This window comes from Carassius gibelio, chromosome A25, assembly GCF_023724105.1.
Source record: "Carassius gibelio isolate Cgi1373 ecotype wild population from Czech Republic chromosome A25, carGib1.2-hapl.c, whole genome shotgun sequence".
NCBI lineage: Eukaryota > Metazoa > Chordata > Actinopteri > Cypriniformes > Cyprinidae > Carassius > Carassius gibelio.
Window position 1 is genome coordinate 1,734,229 of NC_068395.1, and position 25,389 is coordinate 1,759,617.

The following is a 25,389-nucleotide window of genomic DNA, read 5'->3' on the forward strand; positions in this document are numbered from 1 at the left end:
AAGAGTGAAAAATTTAAGGGGGTCTGAATACTTTCCGTACCCACTGTAAACTGAAACGAAATGCTGCTAATGCATAAAAAAGCCTCTTATGCTAACCCAAAGACACAAGATGGAAGAAACACAAAACAACCTTGCTATTCAAACTGTGTATAAACATTTTTTAAATATGTATTTGCTCCTTTTCCATTTTGCATTTACTTTCAATACTAAGGTATGTTTGATATTTAACCATTATTTTACATTTTAAGATTTACATTTTTATTTTACATACTTAAGTATAATAAGTATCACATCCTTTAAAGGTCCCGTTTTACGCGCTTTTTTGAAGTTTTGATTGTGTTTACAATGTGCAATATAACGTGTTCATGTTTCGCGTGTAAAACAACACAGTATTTTTCACACAATTCACTTATCTGTAATACCGCTGTTTTCACTGTCATAAAAACAGGCTGATGACTTCCTTGTTCTATGAAGCCTCTCCTTCAGAAATACATAACGGGTTCTGATTGGGCCAGCGGTACCTGTGCTGTGATTCGACAGCAGCTGAGCGCAGGCTGCCCTCCTGGTAATGCGATTGGGCCACAACGCACGTACTGGAGATGTATTTATAGTCACAGGAGCGTTTTTACTGACAAAATGCGCATGAAAATAGCATTATTTTTTTTTGCACAGCCCTAACATCTAGTTAACAAAGCTAAACAGCATTGCCCTTTGTGTAATAAGTTACAGAAACTGTTAAACGCACCAACTTAAATAATAAAATACACTTAACGGTTGTGGTCCATAAACAACGACTTCTCCAGACAAAGGGGGAACTGCTCCATCTTTCAAGAATAATCTTTGTGCGAATCCGGCATTAAACTGATTGAGATTGAGGAAGCTGTCCTCAGCAAAATGTGCTGCACATAGTTTTACATGTGGATTATAATTTTCGGGAACCGAGTTAAACATAAATTCCTGGGAAGCCCAAACAAAGAGGATTGGACTCCAACACTGACTTCAACTTCTACCAAAGTCATTTTCTGAAAAGACATCTTTACTTTTACTTAAGTGTGGTTTTCAGGTCCTTGCACGACTGACCAAACCCAACATGATGTTGCTATCGATCTGCTAAGGAGTTCTGAGTGTTTTTAACATTGATATGCTGTTGCTAGGGTGTTGTGAGTGGTTGCTTACTACCTTAAAAGATTACGCCCCTAAGTCTCTATGATATGAAATGGTTTGGGTTCCTCTTTTAATCTTTCATTGCATTTGCAAGTCAAATCTATTAGAAAGGTAACAGCAATTTAGAGAATCATTCATGCTTTTAGTGCAAGTAATGCCGAATGAGTCACATGCTAAAACTTAACAATTAATATTGTTAAAGTTTTTTTCTTTTTTAGCAAACACCACTAATAATCTTGTCCATATCAATACACCATCTTATGAAAATATTACACTGGTTTTCATATGTTTACTTAGAAATATACAAATTAATTTACCATGCACACATATATATTGAAAAAAAAATGCATGAGGTCTGGCAATGTGAAATGTAAATAGCAATAATCAATAAAAAAAAAGGCAATGCATATTATTCTCTACCAAAAAAAAAAAAAAAACAATGGAAGAAAGAGAGACATTACCTGCTCGAAGCCACAGCATTTTGTTTTAGGATGGAAACAAAACTGAAGGTGTGTGTCTATGACCCAGTACGTCTCTCATATCCTTCAAAACAACATACACCTTTCCGTCTTGGACCTCAGTTGGTGGGTCCAGGGTTACGCGAATGTGTGTGTGTGTGTGTTGTAATGCAGGATTAGGTCTCAGTCATGAGACAGAGCTGTACCAGGCCACCACACACAGTTCTGGTCGCCCACCAGCACTGAACACACCGGCCGACCTGAGCAGCTTACCTACTCTCCACGAACACGAGAGAGGGAATGATAGAGCGCTAAAGAGCAATGAATGTTCTCATACTGTCAGCAAAGGAAGAAAACATGTAAAAGTCGGGTAACAATAAGGAATTCAAGGAATGATACATTTTCATACAGCAACAGTCCCACATGCTTAATCACCACTGCCAATATCTCAGCCCAATTTAAACCCCAGCACCCCAGATTAATCCCTACTATCATGCCGAGTCACTGGCCAGATAATCTGGTGTGGTCTGACCAGCCACATGAGTTTACATCTCCTATTTAAAAAAATATCTGCATATGTTACTAGCATTGTTTTAAGTGGCAGAATCTATGCCGCTGAATCTCCATCACCATGGGCAAAGAAATTAGATCAAATGTGAGAAAAGTAATGACAAAAAAAACTTTTTCCTATTGAGATATCATTGAGAACTGTTTGCATAACCAAAAAAAACACGACCAGTAAGCAAGCAAATGATTCTTATAAACTGATTCTTTAAAATAATAATTTAAAAAGATTCACATAGGCTGATCTGAAATTGCATACTTTGCTATATATAGTAAGGGGAAAAAAGTATGTGATTTTGAAAGTGAAATGAAAGTGACGTGACATTCAGCCAAGTATGGTGACCCGTACTCAGAATTCGTGCTCTGCATTTAACCCATCCGAAGTGCACACACACAGAGCAGTGGGCAGCCATTTATGCAGCTGGGGGTTCAATGCCTTGCTCAAGGGCACCTAAGTCATGGTATTGAGAGCACTGTACATGCACTCCCTCCACCTACAATTCCTGCCAGCCCAAGACTCGAACTCACAACCCTTCGATTGGGAGTCCAACCCTCTAACCATTAGGCCATGAATGCAGCTATACTCAGGAGTTACTGGGTCCAATCAGTTTGAAAAATCCCTTTCATTCAGTCAGGTTACTTATGACATTTGATTGACTTAACTTAATGAAATGAAATGAAATCTATTAAAATATAAACTTTAGATGAAAAATTTAAAATTAAAATAAAAATGTTGCTTTGGTGACAAACAAACTGAAATTACTATGTTAAAATAAATATAAATTAAAACTAAGCAGAAATATAAAATTAAATAACTACAAAAATCTATGAAAAAAAAATAATAATAACACTGCACACAAATCATAGAGTTCCAATAAAAGGAATGACGTGGGAATCGGATCATGGTCACCTGAAATGTGGAAAGTGCGTAATATTTGGTTTGTTGTAATGGAACTGGCATGTGAATGCTACAGGCCTGGCTGGTCAAACACAATGCATTCCAGTGACAACAATAAATACACTGTTACATGAACGAGACCATGCAAAACGGACAGACTATTCCCTCCATCAAACATCAGCCCCAGGAACTATCTGTATGTGCACACACTTTACCTGAGTGATCTATGACATACTGACATCAAGCTAAATGTGACCTTACCTGCCCAAATACTCTCACAAAAAGTCACCAAGTACAGTAGCCCATTTAGGAGCCATTCAAACAACGCAATTGCGTGGGGCCCTATGATACAGAATAAAGGTCGACCGATGTATCACTTTTGCCGATTAATCGGCACCGATAGTTGTTTGCTGGAACAATCGGTTATCCATACCGATAGTTTTCCGGCTTTGTTTGTACAGTGTGAGAGCAGCCCCTAGTGGTTGAAATAGCTGAGAGCATGTGTTTTTTGTTTAGACATGCGATGCTGCACATTGACTAGAGCAAGAAACTGTAGACCCAGATTTAAATGCAGCTGACAGAAAATCCTGCCCTGCCACAGAGCGCCATTCACATTGTTTTTCGTTTAATTGCATAATACTCGCCTGAATCGTTGTTAATGTGCATAATGAACTGTATATTACGCATTTTCATTTAAACGTTTGTCTTTCTTTGACTCTAATAAAGTCTGTATGATTAATTTATAGAGCTATAATATAGATCACTATTTCTGTTTGCTCCGTTTTTTTAACACTGAACTTCAAACTTATTTATGCCTCATTGTTCATTCTTGATGTAAACTTGTGTCCGTTTTAGGGCTGGGATAAATTATTATTTTTTAAACGATTAATCTAGCGATTATTTTTCCGATGCATAGATTAATCTAACGATTAATTTTTTCAGACCGATTCGATTTCGATTATCTCCCCATTAATTGACTACTAACAATTTATACATGATGATTTACATATCTGAATGAAAAAAACATGAATTCCTTAACATTGCAATATATGTTTATTCCTCTTAAAATTACAAAATAAAAGACTGACTAAGAATGCATTACTTTGCACTTGTATAGAGAGAGCATTCAATAAAACCTTGAAAACGCATAGCTTACTGAAACAAGCTTACTGAACATATAGGGCCTAGCTTACTGAAAAAAAGTTCTTCTTTCAGATGAAAATAACAACAACTTGATGTCTAGCATTCAATAAAAAGGTCACCCAAAATACTTGTTTAGAGCAATTGAAAGAATACAGTAACCAATGTAAACTTGAGGGCTTTAAGCTAATACAGAGAATAAAAAATAAATAAAAATTAACAGTGGGACCCAGCAGCCTGTCATGGAGAAAAAAAAAATCTCTGAATGCTCCACATGAAACTTTTTTCAAGAAGCAAGATGCGCTCGTGTTGTTTGAAGACTGTTAATGCGCGCGCAGCCGGGGCTCTCTCTTGTACGCGCCCTGTCAGGCGCAGCAGTCATTCTATTCTACATCACTCACCGATCAAATAAGGCTTTGACAGCCGCCAAAAAAAAAGATCAATGCAGAAAAACCCCTGGATTGGTGATATAATGTTGGACAGAATGTTGATCCGGCCATCGCGTATATTCAGCGCACATAAGGTAAACGTTTTGCAAACGTTTTTTAGAGAAATAAAAACAGGTCGACGAATCGATGAGCATATTTTGCGTCGACGTCATCGATGACCTCCACGCGTTGTCCCAGCCTTACTCAAACAGTACACTGACTGAACTGCTGTGAAGAGAGAACTGAAGATGAACACCGAGCCGAGTTTGATTTGAAAAAAAGCATCGTATCACATGCACAGAACTGTAAAGGTATTCGCAGCAACCAGTCAAAATAAAAGTCTGGTTTGTTTTGGAACCCATTTTTCAGTAGAATGTACATAGCCTACTACTACTGCTAAAATGTAACAAACATTATCTTCAAGGACTAATCACACAACATTTCTTTCATTTTTTAATTTTAATATTAAATGCCCTTTGTTTGCTAAAAAATTTTTAGTAATTAAAAGATAAATTAATTTAATGTTTCATGCTTTGATTTAATAACAATAAAAATGGACACCGAATTTTTGAGGGGGAAAATCATAAGGCTTAAGTTAAGGCTTAAAATTAAGTTGTTTTACGCGTTCAAATAATTATACATGCTAAAACAGAATTTGGTAACAATAAAAAATATGGCGAGAAAACATAAAACATTTCATAGGAAACTAAAAATGTAATTTTTGTTCAATTTGTATTAAACTGATGTGAAAATGTATAAGTTTCATGATTTAAATTAATAAGACTTGCTTTTTGATTGATAAACTTTAATTTAACTGTTAAAAAGGAGTGGAGAAAAATGTAAATGGAAAAACAGAATCCAGAAAAATTTGAATATAAATAATGCAATTATTTCTACCGAAGGGGGAAGCCCTAAGATAAGCCCATTTACTGTGAATATAATGATTCATATAATTTCCCAAATAATTTGACATTCTTATCAGGAGAAAAAAAGCTCCTTATATAAAACGAAAGCTGGCAGGGATCGGGTTGGGTGGTGTAGGGATAACTTTCGGTGTTATTGAGCCCACAGATGGGTTGTGGTCCAAAACATCAACTCGTATGCTGACGTTTCAACTGATCAGCCCCCATAAATCACAGTGCATGTGTGCTTAATGTTTGCTGCCTTACAAAAACCCATACATATGTGTTTCTGCTTTTACATGTTGCATGTGTGTGTGTTAGTATGACCTGTGCCCTGCCCTTATCTTACCCCACCCACAGCATGTATGAGAGTGTGTGTGCATCCATCTGTGTGCGTCTGTCTGTTATCTCTCTTCCTCACCCTGTCTGCATACTGTCACACTAATGGAGTTGGAATGAGGCAGCAATAGTGAAAAAAAGACGCGAGAAAAAAAGAAAAGAAAGACACATTACTCGCACCTCATTCTGATTTTTAATAGTCTTGTAGGTATGCCAGGAATGATGTTGTGCATTAGAGAGAGGGGCATGCGGACCCTCTTTAAGCAGCTTATGGCTAGACTCAATCGGGCTAAAATGCTTTCTGAGCACTCTTATGTCACAGGGGGTTTCTGTGCTAGTTATCTTTAGGTAAATATCTGAAAAATATTCACTCCATGCCTCTCAGAACCGAAGGGATAGAAGCCAGTAACCGTTTCCCAGAATTCCTTTCAACAGCGTCAATCATTAAAATTTCCTTGCGATTAAATAAAACACAGAAAGCGTTTCTCAAGGCTGTTTGTTTACATTTGCTTTTTATTAATATTTTGAAGATGTTTTTGTGTATTATTATTTTCCATATTCATTTTAGTTTTAGATAAAGTTTTGGTAAGATTGTGTTTTATATTTTTTTATATGTCTATTAGGGGTGTAATGGTACGCAAAAATCACGGTTCGGTACGTACCTCGTTTTTAAAGTCACGGTTTGGTTCATTTTCAGTACAGTAAGGGAAAGAAATGCAAACATTAAACTGCAGGTTGTTTATTAATATAAACTTTTTTTAAATACTTTTAATAAAATATATATAAAATAAAAAAGAATAAGAAATAAAATACTGTTGCAAAGTTTTCCACTAAATAAAATACTCTCAGTATCAAACCAATATCATATAATAAAATATAATGAAAAATATCAATTATATGATGATTACAGTGCAGCATTACCAATCCCATCTTGTAGGCCTGCTCATATTTAAAATATATATATAACTTTTCAAAAATGTAAAGTGCAGCATCAACAGTTTCAGTTTTTAGACCTGCTCATATTTCGTTATTGCGTTGGACCGATCGGAATTAAGAGCAAAGGTCTGTTTAAACGCCGACGGGAGCTGCGTTTGAATTACAATAGTTTTTTTTCCTAGTTGTAGTGATGTTCACACTCACGTGATGCCTTTTGAAAACCTTAGGTCGGTGACACTCTGGCATATTGCACCTGTCAACAGTATTGACGGCAAAATAGACTATGTTTGACAGGTACAATATTTGAAAATCGATAATTATTAATTAATTTTTTTAATTACATTTATATCTGAATATGTCAACCTATAGACTTTCAAACATCAAAGTGTCATGAATTTATATGTATTTGTGTACAAAATGACATATAAACATATTTTCCTATTCTATTTTGCCTGGAAACACTTCCAACACGCTTTCGTGTCGCGTGAAAAATAGGCATCGGTGGTTTTTCTAGCATGCACGCGTTTTCCGCGCGTCTCACGTAGGCAGTCTGCAAGCTCTAACCTGTTAACATGGGAGCCGAATCAACACGATACGCAGCTTAGACGCTTGCGCCACGCATCCAGTGTGTCGCCGGCCTTAGAATCAGCTGCAGGGCGGGTTTTGCATTGAACGCGAAGACTTCCGCCACTTAATATGTTTGTTTGGAAACACGACAATGAACCTACGTTCCTCATACAAAATATTGCGTTCGGTCAATCGGTGCACACGTGCACTGTACCGAAAGCCCTGTACCAAAACAGTCGAATAAACGTACCGTTACACCCCTAATGTCTATATATTAATTTTCATTTGCGTTTGTTTATTATTTTAGTATTAAAGTTAAAATAAAAGAATATTAGAAATTTTGCCAATGAACTGCATGAAGTTTTGAAGTGCAATGAAGTTTTTACCCCTAAATATTATTTTAAGTTAACGTTTATTTTATTTCAAGTCAAATTTACACAATTTTAATGGTTAAAATCAGATACGAAGATGAATTTTTTTTATTTTTATTTGGAATAAATATATAAATAAAGTTACTACTAGACATCAATTAAATTAAGAGCAAATGGAGAATTTTGCTTAAGTCTCCTGCTTCTCAGATATTTCTTCTGGAGAAAAAGTCACCAGTAACCTCTTTATGTGTCTCCTCTGTACAGAAGAAATCTACACAGAGTATCGAACTGTGCTCACATTTGCCAAAAAATACAGAGTCTCAGTCAAAAATCAGAGATCTCAACGTAACCTAAAACATTTCTCATTTAATTCTTTAACTGAACCAATATGTGCCCTTTTCTATTAATTTCTTGTCAAAGAAACACCCAAGTTGATTTTTGAATGAAATAAGTTTTGATAGCGCGACCTCTGAGCAATGAAATTTTCCTCTAAGGGTCAAATGAGTCCTACAGACAAACAGCTCAATCTGTCTCTTCTTTTGTTCTTTGTGCTGCTGTACTCCACAATGGATGTTCACTTAAGATACCCTCCCCGCACAACACACACACAAACAAACAAACAGAGCACAAACACACAGATCATTCATCGGGATTCCTGGATGTGCAACACAATTAAAAACTGCAACACGCCATCTATTCAATTGCACAAATAGAAATTAGAAAACGACAACAGAATCGAAATGAATCACAATCAGGATCTACTGCTTGATTCACAGGGGTTCACAAAAACAGATTTTTTATATATTTGCAAAAAATAAGTGTGTCCGCGCCACAATTATTCCCGATTTCACATCACATGCTAACCTTTCTAGCGTGTCTCTGTGGAGAAGGCTGTCAGATCATCTCCAAGGCAGAGACAGAAGGGTTTTGGCTGGGACCAGAGGCACACCGTCTGCATCACTCCCCGACTGAAGAATGTAAACATGTGAATTTCTCACAAAAGAGCATCGCTTGGCGGCCGTGAACCCCAGAGCCCAATGAAGTCAACAGTATTTACAGTGAAAACCTGTCATATATACAAACAGTTACACCTGCTCTGAGAAAACACACTCATGCCTAATGATGTACCTCAAATAGTGTGTCTTAGAATCTGCCATAAACAACGATGACTGACAGAAACTAATATGACCACTCTGAGAGGACAGTAAAGTTAAAACAAACAATGGGGAGGGCCAAAACTCTTAACAAAAGAAAGACAAGAAAAGAGTAAAGAAAAGAAGCAGAAGCCAATAAATCAACATTTTGCAGTGATTTAACCACATGTAATGCTTAAAAGGGCGAATCACACATATCCAGGTCATATTTTTACCCCCAAAATCTAAAAGAAAAAATAATAACATTATTTACAAATTAAGTCTTCAAATGGTCATTACCACAATGCATCTATATGAATATATTCTCATTAATCTCGGTAGCAATTCTCTTTACCGTAGTCTTTTAAATTGTAAAATTGCCTTTACCCCAATGTATTTAGGTATTTCTTGTAATTATCATTATTCTCAATTACTACAATAAAAAGTTTTTTTTTGTACTCATTATTCTCAATAGTGATTCTAATAACTGTAATTTCTTAAAAATAAATTAGCATTTACCCCAATGTAACTGGATATTTTTTTGTAATTCTAATTATTTTCAGTAATGATTCTCATTACTAAAATAATAATAAAAGTCATTTCTGCATTAAAAATATTTGTGTAATCATTATTCTCAATAGTGATTCCTATTACTGTAATTACTTTAAATTGGCAAATTAACATTATTGCAATGTAACTAAATCTTTTTTTGTAATTTTCATTATTCTCATTAGTTATTCTCATTACTGTAATGCTTTACAAATTTGACAAATTGTCTTTATTGCAACGCATCTAGACATTTTTTGTAATCCTCAATATTCTCAGTAGCTATTCTCTCATTACTGTAATTTTAAAAAAGGTTAAAATTGTAAATACGGCAGAGCATCAATATTTTTTTGTAATTGTCATGATTCTCATATTGACTGTCATTATTGTAATAAAAAAATGCACTTTATTTAAAAATACTTGATATTTTTATAAATCATTATCATAATGAAAATTGTTGATAAAGTGTATTAAATTGTCATTAAACAATGCAAAAAAAAAACAAATTTAGATTTTGACCAATGTCACAAAATAGACAAATCAGAGCATATCACATGTGAATAATTCTATTGTTTTTATTTTCCTTTTCCTTGCCCAACACTCCCAGCTATCTATTCATGAATCCATCTCTCTCTTAAATTCTCCTATTCTCAATGTCTCTGTCATAACCATTACAAACACACCATTTATCACATTCCTCCATCCTTCCCAGTGTTTCTTCTCAAACCCCTCCTTCTCTCTCCTCTGGATATCATCCTTCGCTCCCTGCATCCGTACATCATCATCATCAAATCCCTCTTTTTCTGTGATCCCCTCCATCTTTCTGCCCTTTCCCAACATTCCTACACTGATTTCTGACCCCTCCAATGCCCTGATGTGGCCTTTTGTGTTTCTCTCCCAAAATATTCAGCATGACACATATAATCCAGCTAAATCATGCAACAATAATGTTTGAGAAAAAACATGGTGGTAAAATACATACCAACCCATATTGGCAAACAACAGACATTGGCAAGTTAAAGGAGTCGCTTCTGTCATCATTTACTAACCCTCCCTTCGTTTCAAACCTGTATGAGTTTATTTCTTCTGTTGAACACAAAATAAGATATTTTTTAAAATGTTGTTAACCGAAACAGTTGACAGGCAACTCTGACTTTTTTCCTACTATGGAAGTCAATGGTTCCCATTAACTGTTTGGATACTAATATCTTATTTGGTGTTCAACTGAAGTAAGAAACTGTGTAGTGTGAGTAAATCTAAGAAAGAAGGTGAGAAATTGTCTTTCTGTAAGTGAACTAATCCCTAAACTTAAACATGTATTGATATTGAGCTTTAACTGTAGGATAGTAGATTATTGAGAAATAAGTGTAGAACATCATCACTAACAAGATGTGTTTTTTTCTACGTAATGCATACGTAACAATAAAGGAGTAGTATATAATCACATTTTTTATTTCATCTCAGGCAAAAAGCAACAAAAAGTACCAGCAAAGTACCAAAACAAGTTCTTGAACGCATGTTTTTGGACATACACCATGGTATTTTTTTTTTTATTAGTGTAACCCTCGCATGCTTTTATCAGTGTAGCGTAATGTACAGTTAGTCAAGTTGACTCAGACAAATAAAATCTGACTTTTAGATCACCTAAAAACTTGAATATAGAAACTGTAGCGAGGTTCTGCCATCTGATACGTCACTGTAACATTATTAGGGAAGAAACCAACAAACTATTTTTGAACTGTCACATCAACAGGTGATCGATGAACTGTCTTACCTTCGAAGAATCTCTGTAAGGCCTCCGTTTCATCAATCACGGTTTCCATTCTAGTGGCTCCCGCGTATAAACTCCATGAACATTAACGGACGGATCCTCCGGCGCGCGGGAGCGGCGGGAGTCGCGTGCGCTTTAAACGCTCATCATCTCGACGCACAATTATCTTTATATAAGTTACTAACAAGCCACTGAGTTCCCCGGAACGAGTTCGGTGTCAATATCTTCTCTGGATTATTAATGAATATAACAATAAAAAATAAAATTAAAAGTTTTGTTGTAACGGTTTCTTGCGTAAAACACAAATTCCTTTTCTGAAGAGATTTTACCTTTGAATGTCAGGTGGAGGCATATTCCAGTTTTCCCCTGATGATTTCGTTTATTTATAAGCACGAGGCATAACTACAGATCTATTTCATGCGAGATAGTCATTTGAAGTTAGATAACATATTTTATTCGGTTAAAATGAGCCAGTGAGAGTTTCTTTCGCGCACGGAGATACGCTCGAGTCACTTTCAGTGAAGCGCGCTCACCGTCCTTCTATGCGCGCTCTTGCTGAACTTGCGCCGTGCGCGCGCGCTCAGTTGCAAGCAGTGGCGGCTCTAGACAAATTTTACTAGGGGGGCCAAGGAGGGGCCAGTGTTTAACAAGAGGGGCACATTAAAAATGGCAACATATTTTATTTAAATGTAATGCAAATAAATACTTAAGTAATTCTTGAAAAAACCTACACAGTAATTTTACACAATCTAAACAATGTTAATAAAAACAAATTACTATTAGTACTCTTATAAAGTTCAATCAGGCAATCATACATATCACAATTGAATATTTATATATGAATGTCAAGAATTCAAAAGTGTATATATTTATAATGCTTACACTACACTACACAGAAATAATATACAATTAAATTATGCTTATTTTAAATGTATTGTGCAGGCTAAAAATATAATAAGCTTTTAATAATCTTTCAGGGCGCAAAACCATGATAATATGAAACGCTTCGAAACTGAGCTCACAAAATGATTTTAAGTAGTCAAATCCATGTTCAAGTGTTCAATGGATTTTTGTTGCAGTGTGTCTTTCCAGTAAAACAAAAAAAAGATGCAAAACCAAAGTCCTCGACACGCTGAACCAGATGAGTTGGGCTTTTTGCTCCATGACTGTTTATTTACAGCACAGCAGACAAATGTGAACCACACACCAAACAAGGTATTGTAAGTACATGGTCATGTACTTACACTCTGAATTTAACTGACACAATGATTGGAAATGTTTGCTTTTCTGCAGATCAAGAAAAAAATTATTATAAAAATAGAGCTCTCTTTCAGAGAGAGATAATACCAATTCCTTACATAATACCTAATTGGAATAGCATTGTGGAGAATATACCTTGGGAGAAATTATGGACCTTGCCTCATAGATATCTGCTTACCAAGTTAATTTAATTTAAGTTAATTCACAAATGTTACCCAACTAAAGTTAGACATTGACGTGAGTTGCTGTTTTTGTCATTCTTCTGAAGAAGTCTTCATTCATTTATTTTGGCAATGCTCCTACACTGAAAAATTTTGGTCAGACTTTTTGGCATCTATTCAGTGTTATTTTGTAAGTGACTTCTCTTCACTTCTGTTGTACAGTGACTTCTGTTTTCATTTGGATTGTTTTACCATTCAAAAGAGAATACTGGAAAATATTACATAATTAATTTATGTTTCCTGTTAGCTAAATTTCACATTTATAAACAAAAGTTTACTGGCTATAAACCTCTTTTTTCTTTATTCAAATTGGACTTAGACAAATATGTGGAAACTATACCACATCCCGACTTAAGAGCGGGTTCGCGAATCATTTGAGTTAGATCGGGACTTCAGAGCAGGTTCGCGAATCATTTGAGTCATCTGAATCATTTGCGTCATTTGAGTCAGATCGCGACTTCAGAGCGGGTTGGCGAATCATTTGAGTCAGATCGCGACTTCAGAGCGGGTTCGCGAATCATTTGAGTCAGAACGCGACTTCAGAGGGGGTTCGCGAATCATTTGAGTCAGATCGCTACTTCAGAGCGGGTTTACGAATCATTTGAATCATTTGAGTCATATCGCTACTTAATAGCGGGTTCGCGAATCATTTGAGTCAGATCGCGACTTCAGAGCGGGTTCGCGAATCATTTGAGTCAGATCACTACTTCAGAGCGGGTTCGCGAATCATTTGAGTCAGATCGCTACTTCAGAGCGGGTTCGCGAATCATTTGAGTCATCTGAATCATTTGCGTCATTTGAGTCAGATCGCGACTTCAGAGCGGGTTGGCGAATCATTTGAGTCAGACTGCGACTTCAGAGCGGGTTCACGAATCATTTGAGTCAGATCAGGACTTCAGAGCAGGTTCGCGAATCATTTGAGTCAGATCGCGACTTCAGAGCGGGTTCGCGAATCATTTGAGTCAGAACGCGACTTCAGAGGGGGTTCGCGAATCATTTGAGTCAGATCGCTACTTCAGAGCGGGTTTACGAATCATTTGAATCATTTGAGTCATATCGCTACTTAATAGCGGGTTCGCGAATCATTTGAGTCAGATCGCGACTTCAGAGCGGGTTCACGAATCATTTGAGTCAGATCAGGACTTCAGAGCAGGTTCGCGAATCATTTGAGTCAGAACACGACTTCAGAGCGGGTTCGCGAATCATAACGCGATCTAACAGGCACAAGCGAGTCTTTTAAAAACAGCAACAAACATAAAATAAAAATACACAAAATAAAAGTCATTTTATGCAAATCCACAGCCTTTTTATCTACAGATCAAGCATTATAATGTGAGTATATAATATTGGAGAGAGTTTTACCATGCATCCTACTGTAAATGGACGAGGTGCGCGCTATTTGAATACTGAAGGGAGAATGATTGACAGCCGCAGAGGAGGGTAAACAAGGTTTCCGTAAACTTTAATTTAATGATGTAAATAGTCTTCTGTCCATAACATTAAGCTATGGAATTGGTTCAGACGACTTTGAGAAATTATAATCAGACCCAAGTCACCCAAACTGATGTGAAAAAAACGGGAGGCCCCGAAAAGCGCCATGTTTGCATCCCTGAATATGATTAAGTTCCTAAGTGTTTGGGTGCTATGCACTAATTTACCTGTGTAGAACGTTCTGCTTTTGGCGCTCGCGTGTAAAATAATATCACTTTTTTTTTTCAGCATGGGGGTGGCCCAAGGGGTGGCTAGGGACATGTCTACAGAGGCACGGGCCTCCCTCCGTGTAGAACCACCACTGGTTGCGAGGAAAGACAAATGTCCCCCCCAAAAAAACTATTTTTATCAAGGATTTTCATTCCGGTTTATCCGTGACAATTTATTACGTTCGAAAGTGACTTTTCAGGCCAACTAAAGAGACAAAGCACAGAAACGAGAACTAAACACTTGAGTTCAATGCATTAATTAGTAGCCAAGTAATAAATTACTGGAATTTTGTTAGTTTTGCATTGAAAACGTAAAGTTCTACTCTTCATTTTTTCCCCCTGTAATTTAAAAGTATAGATATAATATAACATAATAGTAGATTTAGCATCCAAGTTTAACATATAATTTTATAATGTGTTTAAAATGTACTACCTTCTAATTTAAACACTTTGGTCAACAATTTTACGCAATTTTATTTGTATTTGTAAGAATTAAAAGAACAGTTCATGTCTATCCTTGTTTGTTAATTAAGGCTGATATGAGGTTTATAAACTAATTATTAATGAGTAATGCACTACCTTTTAGAGAAAGTAATTACAGTAATTGAATTACACTATTAAATTTAACAAATATTAGCAAAGAAATGTAAATACCATGCTATTTGTATTTTTTAAGTGAATGTTATAAATTAGTGTGGTATATATCAAACTATTACCATCTGATGGTACAGCTATTATTTTATTTAGGCCTATTTTTGTCACTTTTTATTAAACTACATGGTATTATTGTGATTTTGTGTCATTTTGTATTATTTTTATACCGTTTTTCATGATTCTGTTTTTAAAATATTGTAGCATCACATCGGTTGTGTTATTGGTTGAGGGATTGTGAATGAATGAGGTGTAATGCAATCATTTATCACTGCATGAGCTGAGGGATCTGTTTCTCTCGTCTCTTTATCCGCGACCTCTTTACAAACAATGACCCTGTGTCCATCCAACCCCCCTCCCAATCAAATGCAGTTTTGTTGTTTTTACTCACAGCTGGAGCATCTTTCTCTTTCGTTCTCTCGCTCTCCTTTTTCCTCTGTTTGACCTGAACAAGACGCCCGTTCTTCCCACGACACACTGTGTGGATTGTTTGGGAGGACGCAGGCGAGAAAAAGAAGAGCTTGAGGCTGCAGAGACAAAGAAACATCTGGCTGTGTTAATGCACTTCATCTAAATGTGAGTGTAGCTGTGTGGCCGCACACATGTGACCATCCACAATTAGTGTGTGTGTGTGTTTATATGTGAGTGTGTGTATGTGAAGTTACAGCATGTCTTACTCTGGCTCTATATGACTATTGTTGACTAAAGTCATTGAGACCATGTCATTCAGTAAAGCTATAAGCAAATGATGACAGACACTCTGGTTTGTAGCGATTTGCGCTAAAATAAGTTGTTAACAATATAAAACCCCAACTCAATAACCTCTAAAACATTTTCTATTATATTTCACACAAAAACCTTAGAATTTCCTCTCTCTCTCTCTCAGCAGGTGTGTCTACATTTTGAGTAATGTGTCTTATCATCCATTCCAGTAAATTATAAAGAGTGTGCATATGGGTTTGTGTTACATACAGTTTTTATTTGTGTGTGTGATTACTGGTTGCAGATATTTTTAAAACCAAATGTTTCCATTATGTACATTATTAAGAATTTTTTTTTTAGTTGCATGTATACAAAACAATGCATATCTGAGAATTAATTCATGAAAATGTTCATTTCAATTTAAATCAAAACCCAGGATCATTTGTACTGATTAGTCTTGTTCAATTTAAATACTTTTTTTTTTCATTTTAAAACTTTAAAAAAAAAAAAGTTTTTTTTATCATATCAATATTCAAAGTCTGTCTTTACTAACTTTGTTTTTCTAGTTAGAAATAAAAAAAGAAATTTCAGTCCATATTCATTTTATATCCTCACACTGAAATTTGATTTGGAATTCTGCATCCTGTTTGCTACCTCAATTAATATGCATAATAATTGATTTATAATTTACATTATACCATATGAGCCTGATTAATTGGCATACTTATATACACATATAGGTATTAGACCACTTATATTGATTAAAAACATTCTCCAACCTCGAGCCAGTGCCTTTTGAAATAATTTTTAAAATAAAAATAAACAAAACTGTGGAAAATTACATTCATTTTTAGAATAATTGTTTTAATTTTTTATTTTCTATTTGCCAGTGTAACAATAATAAATCCAAAGATTACAAAAGAGACAGAGAAACTTTTACTGTTACTGAGCAATATTAAATCACAACAAATGTTTTCTCCAAAATGTTTGATCATCAAGCAGAAGCTTTTTAGTATTGTTTAAGTATTGGTATTCTGTATAAAATGTTTATTAATGTATTGTGTGTACTTGCCTAGCAATGATTTAGAAACGTCTATCCAAATAATGTATTGCAGTCTCGTCACTCCCGTTCACTAGGGGGCGCCAGAGTCCATCACTCGGACCGAGCCGGGAAGTGTTGCCAAGTCCGCTGTTTTCCTACGCAAACACGATTGGGGTAGTTTTGTTGGGGAAATCTGGCAACCCAGACCAAATAAAGATTGCGATTGGACAGGCAGGTAACCCGCGTCGTTACCATAACCATGAATTTATGAGCAAAAATAAACGTAGTTTTAATGATATTATACTGAAATCTTTATGTTACTCTATTATTTATTCAATGCTATGAAATATTTGACAGTTATTTATGTGGTTTAATAGAACATTTATTGAAATCTAATTCTTCTTTCTTACTGATATTGATGTGCTGATTACAAAAATAAGACGTGCAGTTTCAAAACTTTTCACATTCAGTTGCTTTTGTTATTTTAACTTTAGCTTTAGCTTTAAAGGTAATACACATAAATAATTAGAAAAACTCTTCATATTTTTTTTTTTTTTAGCTTTTAAAAAAAGTTTTTATAAATATTTTTGAACTCGGCTTCATCAAATTAGGAAATATTACACTTTTTTTTGTGTGCAAATCAGAAGAACTTTTTTTCAAGATGCAGGGCTATGTTACAGCTTTTCTGTTAAATTATTTAAATTTTGAATACATTTTTATATTTCTATAATTATTTAAAAATATTAGGCTACATTGATCAACACTCCATATCCCATAACGGCAAAGCAAAAAAAAAAAAAAAAGATTTTATAATTAAAAAAAAAAATACTGGCATAAGTATTTCCATGACTTGTGAAATTTAGTTCAGGTGCGTCCTATTTCTCTGAAATATTATTTCTACACTGTGAGTAAATCTGTGGCAAATTCAAGTCAACAGGAGAAACTATTTTAACTGGAACTGAAGTAATTTGATTCTTTCACTCTCTGTGAAGGGTGTGTGTTAGCTGAGCTTGATTAAAGCACACTAGCCTGGAGATGCCAACATTGTGTTCGCACTGCTCAGATAACACTGACTGGCAGGTTAACAAAAATTGTGCATCCTGGAATCATTTAATTTTACTGAACTGCACATTAATATTGCTGCACACACATGGAGAGCAGTCAAGGAATTGACTATTAAATGCATATTATACTTACATTCAAAATCTTTTATAAAATCCTTGTGTAATTCAATAGTGTCTGTTTTACACAATATTTAATGTGAAATATTTGTATATTTGTGCATCATGTATTGTGTTAACGGCAAAGTCTATGTTCATGGCTTGGCTATCTATCAGCACAATGCAGCTGTAACCCAGACTGTAACGTCACTGTCAGAACAAAAGATTCGTAAAATGAGCGTGGGGACAAAGAAAGAGATGCAGTCAATCTGTTGGCCCACGCTGAGCTGCAGATACAGTGATCAGCCTCCTGAATGAACCACACTTTAATAATGCAAGCTTTAGACTGGCTTTCAGAAAATGAGCTGGTTTTCATTCATGGGAAAAACACGGGAAACAAAAGAGACGGACAATTTGTAACATTAGGCTCACATTTGTACCTTGTAGAGTTTCTGAAGAAATCCCAACTGTGTCTTAAACTACAGTATTTTTAAATTTGCCAAGACACCAAAGTCTATACGCAGAAGTCAGTCTAGTTTTATTTATTTTTTTATTTTACTGAGACACATTTGGTACTGAAGTTAAACATAACCATCACGTCTCATAACCATTATGTCTTGTGTTTGCTTTAGCCTGGTTTCTCATGATGTACTGTATGTTCACAGTTAAGTGTGCTTTATACTGAGTAAGTGTTGATTGTGTCTTGTTTTCTTTTCTTATTCCTGACCCATTCATCCCTGTATAAGTCGTGGCCTAATGGTTAGAGGGTTGGACTCCCAATCGAAGGGTTGTGGGTTCTAGTCTCGGGCCGGACGGAATTGTGGGTGGGGGGAGTGCATGTACAGTTCTCTCTCCACCTTCAATACCACGACTTAGGTGCCCTTGAGCAAGGCATCGAACCCCCAACTGCTCCCCGGGCGCCGCAGCATAAATGGCTGCCCACTGCTCCGGGTGTGTGCATTTCGCATGGGTTAAATGCAGAGCACAAATTCTGAGTATGGGTCACCATACTTGGCTGAATGTCACTTCACTCATAATACTATTTTCATAAATAATTCCTGACAATACTTGTTGTTTCCCTACTTCAGAATTATACCTTATATACTTTTTAGATCACTAACCTGTATAAGACTGGCATCTGCATGTCAAGTGTATGTCACTTAAAAATGTTGTCAAAAATATGTTTTAAAAAATTTGAACTTTTTTTTTTTTTGATGTAGACACTTTGGAGTGCACTTTTAATGTGTAGCCTAGCTATAACCACAGTTTCTTTAATAATAATAAAAAAAAATTTTTTAAACTAATTTGGAATAATTTGTTCTAATTAAGTATGCATTAGCCTACCTTTGTGTTCTGTTGCAGGAATATCTGAGGCACGGAGCTCGTATCGGGTTCGCGAATCATTTGAGTCAGTTCGAGAGTTCGGAGCGAGATCGCGAATCATTTCAGTCAGTTTGGGGATAGCGAATCATTTGAGTCAGTTCGGGAGTTCGGAGCGTGAATAATTTTAATCAGTTCGGGAGCTCGGAGCGGGATCGCGAATCATTTGAGTCAGGTTGGGGATCGCGAATCATTTGAGTCAGTTTGGGATTTTGGAGCGGGATCGCGAATCATTTGAGTCAGTTCGGGAATTCGGAACGGGTTCGCGAATCATTTGAGTCAGATTGGGGATCGCCAATCCTTTGAATCAGTTCGGGAGTTCGGAGCGTGAATCATTTGAGTCCAACATCATTTGAGTCAGTTTGGGGATCGCGAATCATTTGAGTCAGTTCGAGAGTTCGGAGTGTGAATCATTTTTATCAGTTCGGGAGCTCTGAGCGGGTACGGGAGTTCGGAGCGGAATCGCGGATCATTCAGTTCGGGAGTTCGGAGCGTGAATCATTTTAATCAGTTCCGGAGCTTGGAGCGGGATCGCGAATCATTTTAATCAGTTCAGGAGCTTGGAGCGGGATCGCGAATCATTTGAGTCAGTTTGGGGATCGCGAATCATTAGAGTCAGTTTGGGAGTTTGGAGCGGCTTCGCGGATCATTTGTATCAGTTCGAGAGTTCGTAGCGGTTCGCGAATCTGAATGTATGTATGTATGTTTCTCGAAATTGATTCTGAATAATTCAGATTGCTTTCATTTATTTATTTCAAAATGTTTTGTGTTATGTTGTCCATTGTTGATAGTTTTCATAGCTACTTAAGCTGTGAAAGGAACATTTTTAAGGGCTCATCACAACAGCTTTTATGATGCAGAAGCCACTTTAGTTTTTGATTCTGAATATATTATTCAGGTGTTTCGTTATTTATTTCAGAAATCCTTGTGATATACACTATTCAGTTTGTGTTGGTCTGATTTAATCAAAATAGTGTTTAAAAATTACTTTCTGTTTTACTTTGTGTTTGTAGACCAACGCATAAAAGCGGATTAATGGGAATATTAAATAAAGTTCTTTAAAAAAATGCTTTAGTAATGCTTTACTTTTTGGTGTAAGTAATCAACAAAGTAATTGAGTTACTTTTTGAATTAAATAACTAGTAACTGTAACTACTATTTCTTTGTAACTAGCACAACACTGCTAGGATGTTGATCGTACACCTCGCCAAACGTCATCGGACTCACTTCAGTAATTCTCTGTCCATCGTTGTGAAACTCACTGACCACTACAACAAACCCACAAAGGGTGTAATAATGTCCTCGCTTCATAAAGCCCGTGAGTTCTTTTCGAATGCGCTCTATGATGTCATAAAGCTCTGAATCTCTCAGAACTTTCATAATGATTGCCGTTAATTTTATATACAGTATACATAAAAAAAGTAAAAAAAAAAAAAAGTAAAAAAAAAAAAAAAAAAACACACCCAAGACCAAAATCTGTCAGAATATTGTGAATATTGTGATCAGTGAGTAGCTTTACTTCGTTACTGTACTTAAGTACATTTTTCAAGTATCTGTAGGCTACTTTACTGAAGTAGTTTTATTCTGAGTAACTTTTACTTTTACTTCACTACATTCCAAAACATAAGATCGTACTTTTAACTTCACTACATTTCATAAAACATATCGTTACTCCCTATAATATATCACGTGCTCCGACACGCAGAAGCGGTGTCTGATTCATCATGAACGAACTGAGTCTTTTCAAAATAAACCTTTAAATCGGATCGCGAATCGCACCAAACGATTCGTTTACGAATTAGAATGATCCGATTGCAGCTGTTCTGGAGTCGACCACTCACTGATTCAAATGAACCGTTTAGTGCGAGTCTACAGAAGTAAGAACCATGAAATATTGTGAGCGCGTGCGTCTGATGTTGCTAAAAGTAAGTTATTAATGTCGGAATTTAGGATTAATTATTGTAACTGAAAATCATATTTTGTATTATTTATTTTATATATTTTATTTTGATAATTTAGAATTATTACTGAAATACAACCTTTTTTTGTTTCAAACAGTTCATTGAACAATAATAAATGAAGTACCTGAAGCTGAAGTAAATGTATAATAATTAGCAAAGATGATTAATTTAGCCTGTAAACGCGCGTGTGAGGGGCGGAGACGCGCCGCGGAGCGTCAGACGCGCTTGAGGACCAAACACAGCAGAGTGGTAGGAAACTTCACTCCTCTCTCTTTTACTATAGCGATTTATTTTTAGATACGTGATCTGAGTCTTTCATAGAGTTGTAGAGTTAGAGTTATTAGAGAAATATTATTATTTTTTACATTGATTCAGATCGGCACTTCGGAGCATCGCGACTCGGTTGATTCAGATCGGGACTTCACAGCCTGTTCGCGACTCGGTTGATTCAGATCGGGACTTCTGGACTTCGGAGCATTTTCGCGACTCCGTTGATTCAGATCGGCACTTCGGAGCATGTTCGCGACTCGGTTGATTCAGATCGGCACCTCGGAGCCTGTTCGCGACTCGGTTGATTCAGATCGGGACTTCGGAGCATGTTCGCGACTCGGTTGATTCAGATCGGCACTTCGGAGCCTGTTCGCGACTCGGTTGATTCAGATCAGGACTTCGGAGCCTGTTCGCGACTCGGTTGATTCAGATCAGGACTTCGGAGCCTGTTCGCGACTCAGTTGATTCAGATCGGCACTTCGGAGCATGTTCCCGACTCGGTTGATTCAGATCGGCACTTCGGAGCATGTTCGCGACTCGGTTGATACCGATCGGCACTTCGGAGCCTGTTCGCGACTCGGTTGATTCAGATCAGTTCTTCGGAGCCTGGTCGCGACTCGGTTGATTCAGATCGGCACTTCGGAGCATGTTCGCGACTCCGTTGATTCAGATCGGCACTTCGGAGCCTGTTGGTGACTCGGTTGATTCAGATTGGGACTTCGGAGCATGTTTGAGATTTTTTTTTAATTCAGATCTCGAAGCAGGAAGTGTTTGTCAAACAGTTAATTGGTGATAAATGAATATTTGAACTTGAGGCTTTTTTTTTTTTAGACGAGTAACGTTAGACAGACATGAATGTTTATTCAGAACGGTACTGAAAATAAGTAAATATTGTAGCTGATGCTAAATGTCTAGCAGGCTTGCTGGTGCTAACTTGAGGTAATTTTTATAAATAATGTACAAATATTTTTATTCAACCACCTATATATATATATATATATATATATATATATATATATATAGATAGATAGATAGATAGATAGATAGATAGATAGATAGATATATTACATCTGGGGAGAAAAGAAAGGATGTGATGTTCAGAACATGGTTACTACAGTAATTATCAAAGAGGGGAAGAGATGCACCCCGTTTGGCCAGGGGTGTTTTTACACCCCAGACAAGGTTTGAGAAGGAAAAAAATCATTAAGAAAATATAATTATATTTTCCTTAAGATGTTCTTCCTAACTTCAGGCCTTATTATCTTGTCATATATAACTGTGGTTTTCTGTAAAACCACAAACTTTAAAATACTTTGTTCTTACTGGTGAAAATCAGATGGTCATCTCTGTTTTCTCTCAGGTTCATCACAGTGTAAGCTTCACAGTGAACATTACTCTCGTCAGCGTAGTCCATATCAACAACAAAAATATATCTTCACTCCATATAGTGGTTATTTTGGAAAAAATCCCAGGTATTTTGAGCAGTAGGATTATAAAAAAATTAAAAAAGTGCTAATATAAAATTAAATTAGCCTATATGAAATTGCAAACATCTATCTTTCAGTTCTTTTTTACTTAAGTACATAAAAAATTGAGTACTTTTGTACTTTCACTTGAGTAAAATTGAAAAAGGAGTACTTTTACTTTTACTGGAGTAATATTTTATTATTCGTATCTGTACTTTTACTCAAGTAGTTGATTTGTGTACTTCGTCCACCACTGATTGTGATAAAGCAAATATGCATCATACCTAATATTAATTAAATGTTGTATCCATATATTTTAATACAGTTTTTATTAAATTTACAATATGTAAAACATATTTTAAACAAAACATATTTTTTTTTTTTCTGCATAAACGAAACCTCATAGAATCTGCCGTTATTATTTTTAACTGGTTTGAAATGAAAATTGTGTATGTGTACTGTAAATACAATACATAAGACTTAATAATGACTTTTAGGAGCCGTATGATAGTTTGTCCAACAGAGGGCGTCTGTTTAACATTTGGCCTAATATGTTCAGAATGAGGTTTGATTGAATCGTGTGCAGTGTCTTGTTTTACAGTGCGAGGTTTATTGCTACACGTGTGTATCTTTTCTCTAGCATATGCAATGATGTTCTTTTACTGTATGAAATCACTACTGTGTCCTACATTCAACTCTGTTTGGAAACTGTAAACCTCAAACAAATTTGCCTCTAAATTTATCACCAAGTCATTCTTTTGAACAGTTTTATGAATAATGTTTAACAGAACTTGCTTCTTTCAGCAGTCAATGTAATCCTGAGAAAGTGAGCATTTAATGTGTCATCGGATGTTAATTATAAACCAAAACTCAAGGTTCCTAAAGTCAAACACTCCACTGATCTGTGCGCATGTACTGCACCGACCTGTCTGCATACCAGTGGACTCAAACTTTGTGTGTGAAGTTTTTCTGTTTTATGTCATATGTGAATTTTCATTTTAAAGGAATAAATGAAAATGTGCCCTTATCGCTTCCAAGATGTAGATGAGGTTGTTTCTCAGAACAGATTTGGAGAAATGTAACATTCCATCACTTGCTCATCGATGGATCCTCTGCAGTGAATGGGTGCCGTCAGAATGACAGTTAAACAGTCCAAACTGGAATATAGAACATTAAATGCATAGAGCGTGTTTATGATGCTATTTGTGTTATTTTTGGAGCTTGATGGTCTCTGGTCCCCATCCACTTTTATTCTACAGAATAAAGAAAGTTATACGAGTCTGGAATGGTGTAAGGGTTACATTTTTATTCTTACATAATCAGCTAAAAATCCATCCTAAAGTGAGTAAAGTGTGTTTGCAGGCCGGAGTCATGCTCCATATCAGTGACATCCAAACCTGTTCAATGTTCCACACCGTTGCTCTTCTTTCACTCCGTTCTTTGAAGATGCTTCTTCTTGATCATACAGAGTTACCGAACTGGACAAGGAACAGGAATTTGCTTACATCACTAAACAAATGTCACAATATGCCATACATGTTCTGATATAAATACAGAGGTTATAGTATTATAGTAATGTCCCTTTAAACCCATTTTCTGCTTTGCCAGTATATGGTGCATATCATACGGCAATAAAATGGTTGATAACGAAGGGATGACTTCCAGTAAACCAAATGTTTTCTTGGTCCAGGTATTGTGAAATTTGATATAGTGGTATGGTATAGAAATTGTTCTGGTATATAGTGCACCAGGTAGAGGATACATGTTTTTGCTCTGGAGAAAAGCAAAAAAAAAAAAAAAAAAAAAAAAAAAAATGAAGGATTTATATTTGTTAGTGAAGATTTACCTTTAAATTATTTGCATTCATATGCAGTGAGTTGCTTGTATGTTGAGGAAATGCATTGTGTGAAAGTGAAACTGGCTATGCATGAAGCACCTTTAAATAATATTTGAATTATTCAATGTTATTTAATGCAATATTAGGTCTTTGTATGTATTTATTGTTTTTCACTTTTAGTACTCTGATATCTTTATAATTGATAGTCATTCAATCTCAACGTAACATTTTAATAAATTGCTTAAATGCATTATGTGACATTGAAATGGCTATGAATAAAGTGGTTTCGGATGCAGCACCTTTAGAAAATATTGCAATTATTCAATGTTAGTTTAATTCAGTTTTAAGTATTAGCAATATTATATTCAATATTAAACATTTTTCATTCAGTGTTTAATACATTGTTCTACCATTTTACTTAATGCTTGCCTTCACTTAATATTCTGTTTTATGTATTTAGACTTTTTATTTAATTTTAATATCAGAAAATAATGAAGTCATGCAATTGCAATGCAATAAATG

The 25,389-nt window shown here is 35.7% G+C and overlaps 1 protein-coding gene across 5 annotated transcripts in view; it reads right to left on the reverse strand.

Moving 5' to 3' along the window:
* The window catches only part of LOC127947258 (myelin regulatory factor), a 34,414-nt gene extending 22,639 nt beyond the window's left edge, over nucleotides 1–11,775 (reverse strand). For 4 of the 5 annotated variants that reach the window (XM_052544256.1, XM_052544254.1, XM_052544255.1 and 1 more), the window contains exon 1: nucleotides 11,221–11,775. In XM_052544256.1, coding sequence (XP_052400216.1) covers nucleotides 11,221–11,269 — 49 coding nt within the window. In that variant the 5' untranslated portion in view covers nucleotides 11,270–11,775. The remainder of the gene's footprint in view (nucleotides 1–11,220) is intronic. The other variant, XM_052544253.1, reaches the window with a different exon arrangement.
* Nucleotides 11,776–25,389: the final 13,614 nt, after the last annotated feature.